Source organism: Erythrolamprus reginae, chromosome Z (assembly GCF_031021105.1).
Source record: "Erythrolamprus reginae isolate rEryReg1 chromosome Z, rEryReg1.hap1, whole genome shotgun sequence".
Taxonomy (NCBI): Eukaryota; Metazoa; Chordata; class Lepidosauria; order Squamata; family Dipsadidae; genus Erythrolamprus; species Erythrolamprus reginae.
Window position 1 is genome coordinate 14,033,868 of NC_091963.1, and position 14,485 is coordinate 14,048,352.

Consider the following 14,485-nt stretch of genomic DNA (forward strand, 5'->3'; position numbering starts at 1 on the left):
CATAACCAACACTTTGAATTGTGACCGGAAATTGATCGGCAGCCAATGCAGACTGCGGAGTGATGGTGAAACATGGGCATACCTAGGTAAGCCCATGACTGCTCTCGCAGCCGCATTCTGCACGATCTGAAGTTTCCGAACACTTTTCAAAGGTAGCCCCATGTAGAGAGCATTACAGTAGTCGAACCTCGAGGTGATGAGGGCATGAGTGACTGTGAGCAATGAGTCCCGGTCCAGATAGGGCCGCAACTGGTGCACCAGGCGAACCTGGGCAAACGCCCCCCTCGCCACAGCTGAGAGATGGTTTTCTAATGTGAGCTGTGCATCAATTCAGCCTATATTTGTTACCTATAAATTGGATATTTGCTTTGGGGGAATACTTATCACATGTGAAATGACTTCAAGACAACTAAAAATTGCACTTTACAAAATGATAGAAAAATGTATGTGGTGTGGGAGAGCTCTGGAAATTCTTTTTAAAAAAACCCAAAGAACCATGGACATTAAGCAAACAAAAAACAAAAACAAAACACCCAATTCTTTTCAGAGCAACAAAAATAAAAGCTTTTATTCGTTCATTTGAATATAAAACAGGCGTTATCACAGATGTACAAAGCGTACTGGTGTTTTAACATACAAGAAGGTTGCTGTTTGCACATAAAATTTATTTTTTTTGGAACTGTGATTGGCTGAGTTACATGGATGTCTCTAACCAGTCACCACACTCTATGAAATAACGCTGCTAACATTCAACTGATAAAAGGGACATTTTCCCCTTGGGTAAAGTGTCAAGCAGGATTAAATATATATAATAAACGAGCACCATGAAGAATCTGCTCCTGTTGCTTAGTTTTGTGTTTCAATGTTCACTGTGAACCCTCCTCCTTCATTTGCGTGTTCGGGATTGGTTTATTTTTCTTTTTCTTTTCAGGTGTGCATCAGGTTGATTACATGATTTTGTCTGACTTCAAAAGCACAAGTTCACAAGACAAACAGTTTATACATTCTCATGAATGGTTTATCTACAGTACAATTTCTAATACAGAGCAATCTTTCCTTATTGCTGAATCTGATGGTTACATATGTTTTTTTTCCTCTTCACTTGCATGACAAAACTAGGATATTCAGTTTACATTTACTGTCCTAATTTTTTAAGAGTTGAAATGATTGGCAGGTTGCCGAAGCGATCAGTGATTTAATGGTGCTGTACGACTGCGTTGCAGTCCTTCACGCTTCCCTGGGAGTAGAAAGTTGTCTTAAAGTGAAGTTTAAAAGAGAGGCAGTCGCAAAGCAACAGCTGAATTTGTGTCAGCGGTAGCAGCGATATCACATGTTAGTTCATACATGGCAGTTAGGCTCATGATAAAGTCGTGTGAACTTTGTAGCAACTTGACGTTCTACAAACAGATTGTATTTTTGATGGCCCCACACAGAACAATGTGGCAGAACTCTTCCCTATCCAGAGGTCTTTGGGACATGAGAAATATTCACAGGGCAAAGAAAATCTAGAAAAAGTTCATCTGAAACTTAAAACGCAAAAAAATAGAGAGTCATGAAATACTGTGTATTGTACACAGGGGCTACAAACCATTCCTTTAAGTATCCCCATCTATTAAAGAAGAAAACAAAAGAGGATTGACTGGAACCAAAAAGGAACCTGCAAAGATGCATCAAAATAATTCCATTCTATGCGCGATATAATGATCCCGAGGTGTTTATCCTACAACTCTGTTATGCATGCAAATTTCAATGGATGTTTAGCAATTATTCCGAACCTGTAAAAAAAAGCACAAATTAAAAAAAGATCTTCTTCCTCCTGGTTAATCTTCATCTTCTCATCAAGCATGGGTTGACCTGGAGATTACTAAAGGAAAATGAAGTCAGCAAAGAAGACAAGGAGAAAATCAGAAATGGGAGAAGTGGTCGATTTACCCGAAGAGATTTAAAAATGGCAAAAGTCAGAGCAAGAGGGAAGTGTGGGAGAAAAGAGAGGCAGCTGGGGATATGTGGTTTGGTTCCCTTCGCTTCTTGCTCTATTGGCACATGGAAGGATTGCATCACAACATTTGAATTTCAGTCCCTCAGTTTGACAAACGTTAGCAGGTGCACTAAGCTAGGCCAAATCACTTAGAGAGGGTTTCTGGTTATTGTCCAATAACAAATAAGATACTTTTTCAAAGCAACAATTTTCTACAAAGTGTTCAATAGACGGACTCTCTCCTTGCTCAAATTAAACCACTTAGTAGAGAGAACTTTGTTTTCTTTTCACAACCACCCCCCCATTATTATTTTTTTAAAAACACCCTTGTGCAAAATGACCATCAAAAAGCTAACAAAAATGTTCTTACCACAAGGGGGGGGGGAGAAATAAACCATTAAAAATATTAACAAAAACGAAAGTTGAAGTTGAAAAGAAAAAATATGACAATTATTGTGCAACAATATTATGCAGCTAAGGAAAACAGTGCTATACTTCAAACCTTTCTTTTTCTAACATCTAAGAAGTGTATGAACATACATGCCAACATTTATGGTCACCTCGATGGTAAAGAATAGTATTCTTTGTAGTGCACTGTTCAAGTCTTTGGCCACTAGTCGATCTGCTCTGGGAAGAGTCATGATTAGCAGGTTCTGTCCTGGTTTAGTGGTCCTGCTAAGGGCATCCTGTCACCTTGTCTCTTCCCAAGAGACTTGCCAAGACTTCACGGCCCTTCCAAATCAGCCTTCCCTCTTGAGAACTGCAGCACCATCGGAGGAAGAGGATGGTGGAGGGGAAAGCAGGTCCCTTGTAGGGAGCTAAAGCAAGTTTGGGGCAACGGCCAGCTAGGAGAGTTGTGTGGGCAGGGGACACTCACTCCAGGTTCCTAAAAGGACTGCTTCACCTCTTGCCCTTAGTCTGAGCAAGACAAGGAGTCTGCGACCTTGAAATCAACGCACTGCCTTGCAAGCGGCAGCAAACTAATATATATATCTGCTGGTATATGGAAGATTCTTTTAGATGGGGACAAAGAGCAATCGAGAACTTCCGCTTACCCCCTTAATGTTTGTGAATAATGTTCATTATCTACAGTGAGAAAAAAGACACCATGCAAGTGACGAGTACTGCATCCTTTTAAAACTTTAAATTCTTTTTTTTTGTCATTAGTGAATTTATATTTCATATATATATATTTTTGATGTGATACGATCCACTCAAGATAATACAACCTTTTGTTTTTATATTAGCAAACATTGCAAGAGTTTAATATTCTTGAATGTTTCTCTTTTATACTTCTAAAGAGATCAAAATAAATTAAAGGTTTTGTACATAATTACAGAAGTAGTTAACTTATTTTATCTTTTTAGTTTAGTACAAAGATATCTGCAAGTTCATTGCCGAAATACACCTTATTTATAAAGATCTGTTCATTCTAACACTAATAATCAAAGGCTTTTTTTTAACCTCTGAACATCAGCATTTCCAGGAGAGAAAGCTGTTAAAAATTCTAATTTGAGAAGGTGCTGTTTTGAGTATTTTTTCTCGTACCTCAGTGTACCTCCTAGGCGAATGGAATAGAAAACGGCTTAAAATTAGTAATGGATCCATCGTGAGAAAAGTTTGTTTTTATACAGACATTTTTAAAAAGAAGCAAACCAAAGCAATTCAGTCGTATCATGAGCTGTTCAAAAATATCCATGTGTGGGTGAATGGCTAGGTGGGGGCAGATTTAAAAAAAATTAGCTAGTTCAGTTTAACATAAGATACAAAGCCTATTACTTAGAAAGCAGTATTCATCCCAATAAGCAAAAAATAATCTTATTTTAAAAAGTCTAGTAATGGGCTTTCCAACAAACCGAAGACAGTACCCCAAAAGTCCTGTGCTAAAATGTAGTGGTAAAAGAAACACATTTCACATTTTTATGTCCTGCCAATAATGGGTACTTCAATAAGTCCTAAGAGAAAGAGTTCCATTCTGAAGACCGTTACTTGTACATTGTTTAGTGTACATAAAAAAAGTGTTTTATACATCTAGAGTCCAGTCCAAAGATATAAGACTACATATTATACGCCACATAGATCGGATCTAACTGGTCTGCCAAAAATCCATCTCGTAGGTGCATTCGCTGCTTCTCTCCACGGGAGTTGATAGGGATGACTCCAACGTCCACCACAACTACGACCCCAACAATTAGATAGTGTTCCTCCAGGACCACATTGGTGACCAAAGGAACCAGGTCTAAGGCTTCTTGCTCTGATCCATCCAGTTCAACGACAACAACCAACAAATTTGTCCAGGTAAACACCGCGCTGGAAGGTGATGGGGAAAATTATATCAATATACTCCATGCATGGGAAAGAGGACAGAGAGAGAGAGAGAGCCAACATAATTATTGCACTACTTGGGAAGGATAATTCTAACCTGTAAAAATGTATTGACAATACATGTCTGCACCAACTTTGAAATGGATCTGTTTTTATAGAGGGGCAGAGAAGAGGGTTTTCAATCAGCTTGGTTAAATTTCCTGGAGCTGTTCAATGCCATCCATTTCTATATTTACAGCTGAAACTCAAAAAATTAGAATATCGTGTGAAACTTCATTTATTTCAGTAATGCAATTTAAAAGAAGAAACATAATATATAAGAGAAACTCATTACATGCAAGGCAAGATAGTTCAAGCCATGATTTATCATAATTGTGATGATTAGAGGGAACCTTCCTGCTGCGAGTATTCCACAACTGGGGCAGTTAGTCACAGATTCTGAGGAGGATGAACCGTGGCCGTTTTGTACTTTAGCTAGGCCAGTGTTCTTAACAACTGAATCAGATAGTGAGAGTGAGGGATAGTTGGAACCTGAGGAACCTCCAGAGACTGTAGAAACCCCAATGATGGTAATGTCTGAGTCAGAGGAGAAGGGAGACATGGCTGATCTGGAGCCGCTATTAGATGCCCAGGTCAGAAGGTCAAGAAGCAGACAGGAATGTCTTTATGGGAAAAAGCTGAGAAAGTGAATCTATGAAAGAAAGTCTAGATAGTTATACAGTAGTACCTTAACTTACAAATTTAATTCATTCCTTGATGAGGTTCGTAAGTAGAAAAGTTCGTAAGATGAAACAATGTTTCCAATAGGAATCAATGTAAAAGCAAATAATGTGTGCAAACCCATTAGGAAAATCCAAACTTTAAGACTTTAAAAAAAAAGCGGCGGGCAGACAAAATGAAGGCTAACGGAGTGGAGACGGACAACGAGGAGAAGCATGGAATGGAGGTCCTAAAGAAGGCTAACACCTGCCCAAATTGCTCCCAAAATCACCCCTCCAGACGCTTCCTATGTTGCCCCAAATCTCTCCTAAAATTGCACCTTCAAAACCTTCCTACGTTGCCCCAAATGGGAAATCCCGGTGGTGGCAGTCATAAGGCAGGGGAATCCCTGCGGCAGTAAGAGAGCACACGTGCAGTAAGAGACCCCACGCACCCATGCTTGAGTTCGTAAGGTGAAAATGGTTCTTAAGAAAAGGCAAACAAATCTTAAACACCGGGTTCGTATCTCGAAAAGTTCGTATGAAGAGGTGTTCCTAAGATGAGGTATCACTGTATTTCTAGGAAACAGCTGACCACACTCAGACAGTATATAATGGAGGATTTCTGGGTAAAGGGGTGTAGGGTTCCAATATTTGTAATGATGGCAGTCCTAGATTCGGGGTTCCAGAAATGCCTCGCTGGCAACCTGCTATTATTCCTCTAACTTCATCGACCAGAGCTGCAGCTGTGTAAGCAAAACCTGGAGGATCATGAGTGTATGTATGACTGAAGAATCGTGATCTCACTGAGGAATGTGCTAATTAGCTTTGACTCTTGGCAGCTGCCTGAACTTTTATCTCTTAGCCAATTTAATAGAGAAAGCTGCCAAATTAGACTGAAATTTCTAACTTAGGATTCTTCCTTTGTTCCGATCTGCATAGGCCAGAGTAGAACGCCTCCATCTCAGAAAATTAGAATTCTACATGCGATCACAGTGGATTAATACCGGCAGATGACATTACTCTCCAAATGAACACAGCCTGTGGAAACTTTATATTGGACTTCAAGCATCTTTCTGGGTGTGTCTCTCCATTCTTCCTCCATATTTTGGGTCCTTGGTTTCCAAATGAGATGCAAAAGTTTCCACAGTCTATGTTGATTTGGAGAGCCATGTCATCTGCTGGTGTGCCTCTACTGTGCTTCATTAAGTCCAGGGTCAACACAGCCTTCTACCAGGAGATTTTGGAGCACTTCATGCTTCAGTCAGCAGATGAACTTTATGGGGATGCTGACTTCAATTTTTCAGCACGACTTGGCACCTGCCCACACTGCCAAACATACCAAAATCTGGTTCAATGATCATGGGATTACTGTGCTTCACTGGCAAGTAAACTCACCTGACCTCAACCCCATAGAGAATCTATTGGCCATTGCCAACAGAAAGATGAGAGACATGAGACCCAACAATGCAGAAGAGCTGAAGCCTGCTATTGAAGCTACATTGAAGCATTAATTGCTGCAAAAGGAGCCCAAACCAAGTACCTATATATGCTTATACTTTTCAGAGGTCCAATATTGTTCTATGTACAATCCTTGTTTTATTGATCGCATGTAATATTCTAATTTTCTGAGATGGAGCATTTGGGGTTTTCATAAACTATACCTCCTAATAATCACAATTATGATAAATCACAGCTTGAACTATCTTGCCTTGCATGTAATGAGTCTCTCTCTATATTACGTTTCACCTTTTAGGTTGCATTACTGAAATAAATGAACTTATACATGATGTTCTAATTTTTTGAGTTTCACCTAGATATTTATATTCTAGAAATTATAATTATACACATACTGTATTTTTCTCACTATAAAATGCACCTGATCATAAGATGCACCTAGGTTTAGAGGAAGAAAACAAGAATAAAAAAAGAATATGGAGCGCTGCTCACTGTGAATATGAAGCACTGCATATAAAACAGCAGTATAGAGAGGGCAAGAAGCGGAGCCTGAGAAGACCACAAATAGGTGTCAATTAATGTGCCAGCTCTGCCTATTGACTCCTGCACTCCAATGGGGTTCAGCACTGCAAAAAGAGCTCTGCCACCATGGCCCAGCTGCGATATTCACTTTATAAAAGGTATAGACATTCCCACCTGCTTTTGGGGGAAGAGAAATGAGTCTTATGGAGCAAAAAATACAATATATACAGTAATATAATATAAACACTTTTATGACATCATTTTTTTTAAAGAGCAAGCAATATGTGTGTGTGCATGCACATACATACACAGTATTGCTTGCCGTTTTAAAAAAATTAATGTCATAGGCAGTGGTTATATTTTGATTCTATTAGCTTATTTGGTTTGATTAACTGTTTTCCATCTTTCATTAATAAAGAAAAGGGGGGGGGGAGCAACATGGGCATTGAATTCATCAGTTCATGGTAAAATGTAAACCAATTTGTTTAATCTGTAATGCAGAGCTCACGGTGGCTATTTTCCTTAATGGAATTGTCCCTAACTGCCTCTTTGGGGAAAATATGTAAGTCTTGAATGCAAATGAAAAAATAAATATATTCTTGGTTCCCCTAACTTTGATGAACGGTTTAAATCACCAATCCTGCAGGCATTTTCTACTCTTCTGAATAACCCAAATGACTTTTTGGTACAGTCATCATTAACTAACACACTTATTAAATTCATTCACTGAATAACATGGCTGTCCAACCTACGACTTTGAGCAACTAACAAAAAAATAAGAATGTCAAGCAAAAAAGTTTAAGTAATGCAAGACAATGTAACCCAAGTGAATTTGTACCCAGTCCAAAGAGGTTGTTCAAACAAATGCACGTACTCACACAGTGACACCTGTATCCAGTACTTACCATTCCGTAATGCTTTTGTGTGCTCTAATTACTGATGTCTCTATATCTATGGGATGATACCGCATACCTCGCAGTTCCATGGCTTCATCTAATGCACCTACTACGTAAAGCGCATCGTGTCGTTCTGAGGAAAAACAACAAACAGAAATAGTTCATTAGACAAAACCACCAGTGACAGTGACAACAGAACGATCTAACACTGAATTTGCAACTGTTTTCATTAGGAAAAGGTTTTCCCAACCTGGCTTGGAATTCTGAGAACTGTAGCCTCAACCTCTCTGGAGAATTTATTTGTGTTATGAGTGGGAGGAGGTTGGTTTCTGTTGATTTTTACATGTGCGTCCAATATAAGCCCTACTGCTAAAATAAACCCTAATAACCCCAGTCCGGAGTGCATAGGATGGGCCGAGATGCACCAGTACCTTTGAACAATTGCAGCCAGGCCTTTCATACCCTTGCCTTGTCGGCTCTTTTCTTCTGCAGTTGGCAAGGGTGGCAAGGCTTTCTTGAAGGCCTCTACCGCCAATAATGGAGCTCTGGATCGATCCAGAGCTCTGTGATCAACTGCAGAGGCTGCCAGGAAAGTTTTGCTGGCTGCAGAATATACCTATACCTATATACCTATACAGTGATACCTCATCTTACACACGCCTCATCATACAAACTTTTCGAGATACAAACCCGGGGTTTAAGATTTTTTTTGCCTCTTCTTACAAACTATTTTCACCTTACAAACCCACCGCCGCCACCGGGATGCCCCGCCTGCGGACTTCCGTTGCCAGCCCTGCCTCTGGACTTCCGTTGCCATCGAAGTGCCCGTTTTTGCGCTGCTGGGATTCCCCTGAGGCTACCCACCATGGGAAGCCCCACCTCTGGACTTCCGTGTTTTTGTGATGCTGCAGGGGAATCCCAGCAGGGAAATCCCAGCAGCGCAAAAACGGGCGCTTCGCTGGAAATGGAAGTCCGGAGGTGGGGTTTCCCAGTGAAGGAGCCTCAGTGAAATCATGTTGTAAGCCGCCCTGAGTTTAAGGAGAAGGGCGGCATAAAAATAAATAAATAAATAAATAAATAAACAAATAAACAAACAAACAAACAAATAAATCTATAGTTAATTGGGACTCTTGTATACAACTACATCCTCAAATGAAATGGTAAACAGTTTTACTAAATTGTATATATCACTCATTTAGGATAGGCAAACCTTTTGCTAGGTTGTGCCCACATTACAATCTCTTTTAGTGTGATGAAGATTTAGAATTGCTTCTGGAACCTCTTTCCCAGAACCGCTGATCTTCTGCTGGAAATGGAATGTGGACGAAACTATGTCATACATTTGGATGAGACATGATTTCTATTTTGTTTTGTTTTGTTTTAGAAGGAGAGGGATTAACTATGCTATGCATTTTGTCCTTGTTTAGCTCTTACACCAGGGGTCCCCAACCTGTACTCCATGGATCAGTACTGGTCCATGGCATTGCAGAAACTGCGCAAAAAAGCGAAGCCCCTTTCATGGGATGCGGGCAGCCTGTGAAACCACACACCCTCATGTCCACGGAAAACCCTCTCTCCACCGAACCAGTCCCTGGTGCCCAAATGGTGGGTGTGACATGGCACTCATGTTGGGGGAGACACCTGTGGTGACCAAGTGCTAAGGCAGGGCTTTCCTGAGACTCTCCCTCACTCTCAAGGCTGAAAAACACTCAATTTTTGCTACCCGGGGCACTATGGGCCAGTCCTTTGCTATAGCACCCTGTGGGCTGAATCCGGCCTGTGGACCTGGAGTTTGGTACCCTTGCAAAAGGTGGTTTGTGTAAATTAAATTTTTCTAGCCAAAGCATATCATCTTTCTCATTCTTTCGACAGCCCAAGCAACAGAATAGCTGAGAAAATATTGCATAATGTACTGCAACTATGTACCACTCCTCCAAACCTGCAAAGTTTATGTCATTTTCAAAACTTAACCAAAGAGCTTACCCCCATTTGCATCTGTAAGTTCTGTTCTCCTCAAGAATCCCAGGTAACCAGTTCGTGCCCAGATAGTTTGTGTGTCTCCAAAACTTAGTCTTGAGTTAAAATGATCTGACTGGAGCGATTCATCACCATAGATTGTAAAATATCCACTGGCGTTGTGGGCACTGTGAACCCATATCTATGTGAAACAGGAGTAAATATGTTCTAATTGCAGGAAAGCTTCTTTTACTTCAAAAGGTTTTAAACTTTTGGTCTTTCCACGAGAGGCCTTCACTAAAAGGAACACCAATTTACTTTCAGATAAGTTTATTTATTTATTTTATTTATTATTTAGATTTGTATGCCGCCCCTCTCCGAAGACTCGGGGCGGCTCACAACAAGATAGAACAAATAATAAATAATCCAAATAACTTTAAAATATTTAAAGATTTAAAAGAACCCAATATACTAACAGACACACACACAAGCATACCATGTATAAATTGAACATGCCCGGGGGAGGTGTTTCAATTCCCCCATGCCTGACGGCAAAGGTGGGTTTTAAGGAGTTTACGGAAGGCAGGAAGAGTAGGGGCAGTTCTAATCTCTGGGGGGAGTTGGTTCCAGAGAGTCGGTGCCACCACAGAGAAGGCTCTTCCCCTGGGGCCTGCCAACCGACATTGTTTAGTTGACGGGACCCGGAGAAGGCCCACTCTGTTAAGTTAAGGTTGGGGAATTATGAGTAGCCTTTGGTGTGGATCTGAATGGTTATGGTTTCTCAAGATTAACACATCTTGCAAAATTTGGCATTCTCCCCAACATATCACATAAATTCAGGCAGAACGTTTCTTTAAAAAAAAAACGCTACTAAAAACAGCAAACCAACAACAACTGTTACAGTGGGTGAGTACTGTCAAAAATCATGGATTCATCTGCAACTATGTGCTGCACGTACAAAAGATGTTTTCCTGGAGTAGCATTGGATTAAATATAGCTAGAAAGGAGGAGTAGGAAGAACCTTGGAAAAAGAACTAATGACTCTTAACTATGACAATGCAAAATAGATCCTGGCCTATCATTAAGTCCGCGCACATTCATTACGCTGTGCGATATAATCACCTGCTAGATTAGGCTGCCTAAATAGTGCTATGAGAAAAAAGGAGTTGACCTGTAATCAACTCCTCTCATTTGGCCCTGATCTTGGCACAATATGATACTTACTTCTCCAAGATGAGAGTCACCAAGGGGCCCCTTTGTTTCCGGATTAGCAATAATGATTCGAACACCGGGGAGGATCTATTGGAAGACAAAATGAGTCACATTTGATCACGAGCCAGGTTGTGTCTATATTGTTTCATGCACCAACAAAACTTCCCCGCCTCATTTCTGAAGTCTTTAAGAAACATAGCAGCCTTCCTAAAAGGTGGGTGGGTGCAACTTCTCCAAGGAAAGTGACACCATATTCAAGCTTTGTAAATCCATTGTTGCAAATTAGCTCTTCATTAAGGAGGATGACTCATCAGTCTTGGTCTTTCCACTTGTGCCCAAAATCATGACCACCAGCAGTGCTAATGATCTGGAAAGCATATGGTAGCCACGTATTCTGCACATATAAGGAACCAGATACAATTTCTGAGAATAATGGAGATCAGCTCCAAATCTCAAATTCTCTGTGAATTCCTAATCATTCAATAATTTTGTTTTCTATATGCTGTACTTTCTTTCTCTCACATACTCCTCCATTGTAATGTATCTATTGTCTCAGGAAGATAAAAGCTGTACAGCATCTTCCTTCCTTCCACAACCTATATACAGTACTTGTTGATCTCCATTCTCACATTTTCCCCTTACAACTTATCTCATTCACATTTCCTCCCAGTTGCAAGGTTAGCTTCCTCTGATTCATACATTTTATATCATTCACACAGTTTCATTCAATTTTTCTACCATGGAGAGTTGAGAAAAATGGGCACTCTCTTTGTGGGATAATAGGAAAAGAAAAGCAGAATACAGTAAACCTCCAAAGTTGCATGATTTTTTTCAGACCACAGTTTGTCCACATAGGATACAAATGGATGATATAATTAATTTTCCCAAGTTAAGGAAATTCAGGTGGTTTAGATTTAACCCTGGGAAGACTAAAGGCGTGCTTGAGACACCATCAAATGACTGGAAATATTGACCTTTACTAGCAAGAAAACCCAATGAACGAAATCATTTCAGAATCCCAAGTTTCTAGAAGTTAATAATATGCATGATTCTGCGAATTCTCAGTGTAAATAATCACATATCTGCATGCATATATCCCTCTTAAAATATTTGTGGTTAATTTATATTTTTACCTTTCCCGATTCCATGAGAGGCAAGCTATGGGGAGATCCTCTTTCTACTAAACGTACTCTGGAAAAAAAATAGAATAATGAATGAACAAAAACTGTAACACCAGATGAGCATACACACAGCTACACATCTTAAGAACCTGAATTTCAGCCATTGTTAGTTTATACGATTGCTTTTTATTTGCTAAAGGGAAGAGCCAGCTTTTAGTCCCCTGAAGTCCCCTTCCTGGTTACAGAAAATGCTACAGGACACAACTTGAATTACTTTCAAGTCTGGATGCACTGATTGAAATTCTAACTTATGCATAGCCCAACTACCTTGTATTGAAATCAAGCATGTTACTTAAATTTAAAGCAGATCAATTTAACTAGCAGGAAGCAGAATTGGTAGGACCATTGTGCCCAGAGACAGTTTCCAAGGGTGTGTGTGTGTTTGCATATGCGTGCATTCAAGTTCTTTCCTTCTTTTGTGTTCAGTCTCTGGCACTTTTAGATTGGCATAGTTCATTGTCCTTACTTCTTTCTAAGAAGGTTTTCCAGAAAACCTTCAACATCAGGTTACATTCAGAACTACAGAGGTCCTACTGTGCACTTCTCATTTATCAGATAAGAAAACAAATCTTTGTCGGATCTCATGACAAGCAGTTGGCAATAGATTGAGAAAATGGTTGCCTATGATGACAATGAGTGCAAAAAGTCCACATGGAATGCACAACCACACCATTTATAGCATGCCCCCTTTTATGTGCATGCAATGCACATGCTTAAAAAAAATCCTCAACCTTCACAAACCAAGTAAAATTGCCTTCTATTCAAGCTGAGATCTTAACAAATTGTCATGAATCGCTAACTCAATATTTCTCAACTTTGGTAACTTTCGAGATGTGTCAACTTCAGTCACCAAAATAATCAACAGATCTTTAAGTTAACAAGATAGAAAAACACTATGTGGATTCCTCTAACTGAGAATAGTTAAAATATGGCACTATATCGTTATTCCTAAAGAGAGAAGATGGCGCTATTAAATATACTGGGAAGAATATTAACAAGCATTATTTTAAAACTTATTTAATACATTTAACTGAAATACAGTTTCAGCCTTGACCTTCTCTCCTGCTCTTTCCTGGTTCTGCCTAATTATGAGAAGCCAATGACAGCTCTTAGCTTCAGAAGCTGAAATCAGCTTCTATAGATAAAACTTTGCAGCGGGAAGACAGAGCAGGTCAAGGGAGAGTAAACCTAAGAGAAGAGAACACTTAACAATAGGATAGTTGTTGCTGTTATTTTTATACTGTGCCTCAGCTGCATCTAGAGCTGCTCATGCCAGGATAGACTATTAATCTATGTGAAATTGCTTCCTGACCAAGCTTTTGTACATCAGAGCCAGAAAAAGAGGAATAAAAAGAGTAATTTATATTTATATACTCTTTTAAAGCAGCAATTTCTCAAACATGTCAATCTGAACATTGACTTTTCTTTGTCATCCCTGCTATCCCTTTGAAAAATGATAGACTGGTTTTAATAACCATTTATTAAATAATTGTTATTTATGTAACATTGCATGCTTCCCTTACAAAGCCGAAGATTGCATGTAGCAGATGGCAAACAGCAACCTAGACAGAAGAAATTGTGCTCCTCGTGGTCAAGTCCCTGAGCTTTGCCTTTCAACTGGAATTGAATTCAGTGCTCATTTCATTGAACCACCTAGGGCTGCGTTTGACACTGGTCTGAGAGATTTGCAGAACAGAGGCTAAGAAGAGATGACCCCTCATTTTTGAAAACAATCAAGAAATATAATAATATAAATTTGTATATAAATGTAAAAAAACTCCCCCAAAGACAAATATAGAACTGTTGCATAGTGTTTTGGATTCAAGTGCCTTTGAGAGCAAATGAGTATACAGGTAGCATTTCTCATTAAGCAGGAATAGCCATTTTTCTCCTGTATTTTGAAGCGCTTTCTCTCCTTTGAATCCCTATTCTAAAGCCTTTCTCTCAACTGCTCCACTTGGCTTCAAACCAGTGCTAATTTTCCAATGAGACAGCTAAACCCGCCAATTAATTCTGTACAGAAAAGCAAGAGACCATCAAAAGTTGTTTTGTTCTTTTAATAAAGTCTCTCAAATAACTCCTTTTTAGGATGTACAGACAAACATAATCAAATGGAAGACTTCATTTTTGTTTTTAAAAGGTATATTCTTCCACAAAAGGTTTATTCATCCAAATAGTAAGTAAGTAAGTAAGTAAGTAAGTAAGTAAGTAAGTAAGTAAGTAAGTAAGTAAGTAAGTAAATAAACGTTCAAAATCTCT

The 14,485-nt window shown here is 39.4% G+C and overlaps 1 protein-coding gene across 3 annotated transcripts in view; it reads right to left on the minus strand.

Annotated features, from left to right (window-relative positions):
* Positions 1 to 663: 663 nt before the first annotated feature.
* The window catches only part of LOC139154351 (disco-interacting protein 2 homolog C), a 416,316-nt gene continuing 402,494 nt past the window's right edge, over positions 664 to 14,485 (minus strand). For all 3 annotated transcript variants that reach the window (XM_070728824.1, XM_070728823.1, XM_070728822.1), the window contains 5 exons: positions 12,179 to 12,236; positions 11,058 to 11,132; positions 9,861 to 10,035; positions 7,887 to 8,010; positions 664 to 4,288 (listed from right to left, as the gene is read on the minus strand). In XM_070728824.1, the coding sequence (XP_070584925.1) occupies positions 4,036 to 4,288; positions 7,887 to 8,010; positions 9,861 to 10,035; positions 11,058 to 11,132; positions 12,179 to 12,236 (685 nt within the window). In that variant the 3' untranslated portion in view covers positions 664 to 4,035. The remainder of the gene's footprint in view (positions 4,289 to 7,886; positions 8,011 to 9,860; positions 10,036 to 11,057; positions 11,133 to 12,178; positions 12,237 to 14,485) is intronic.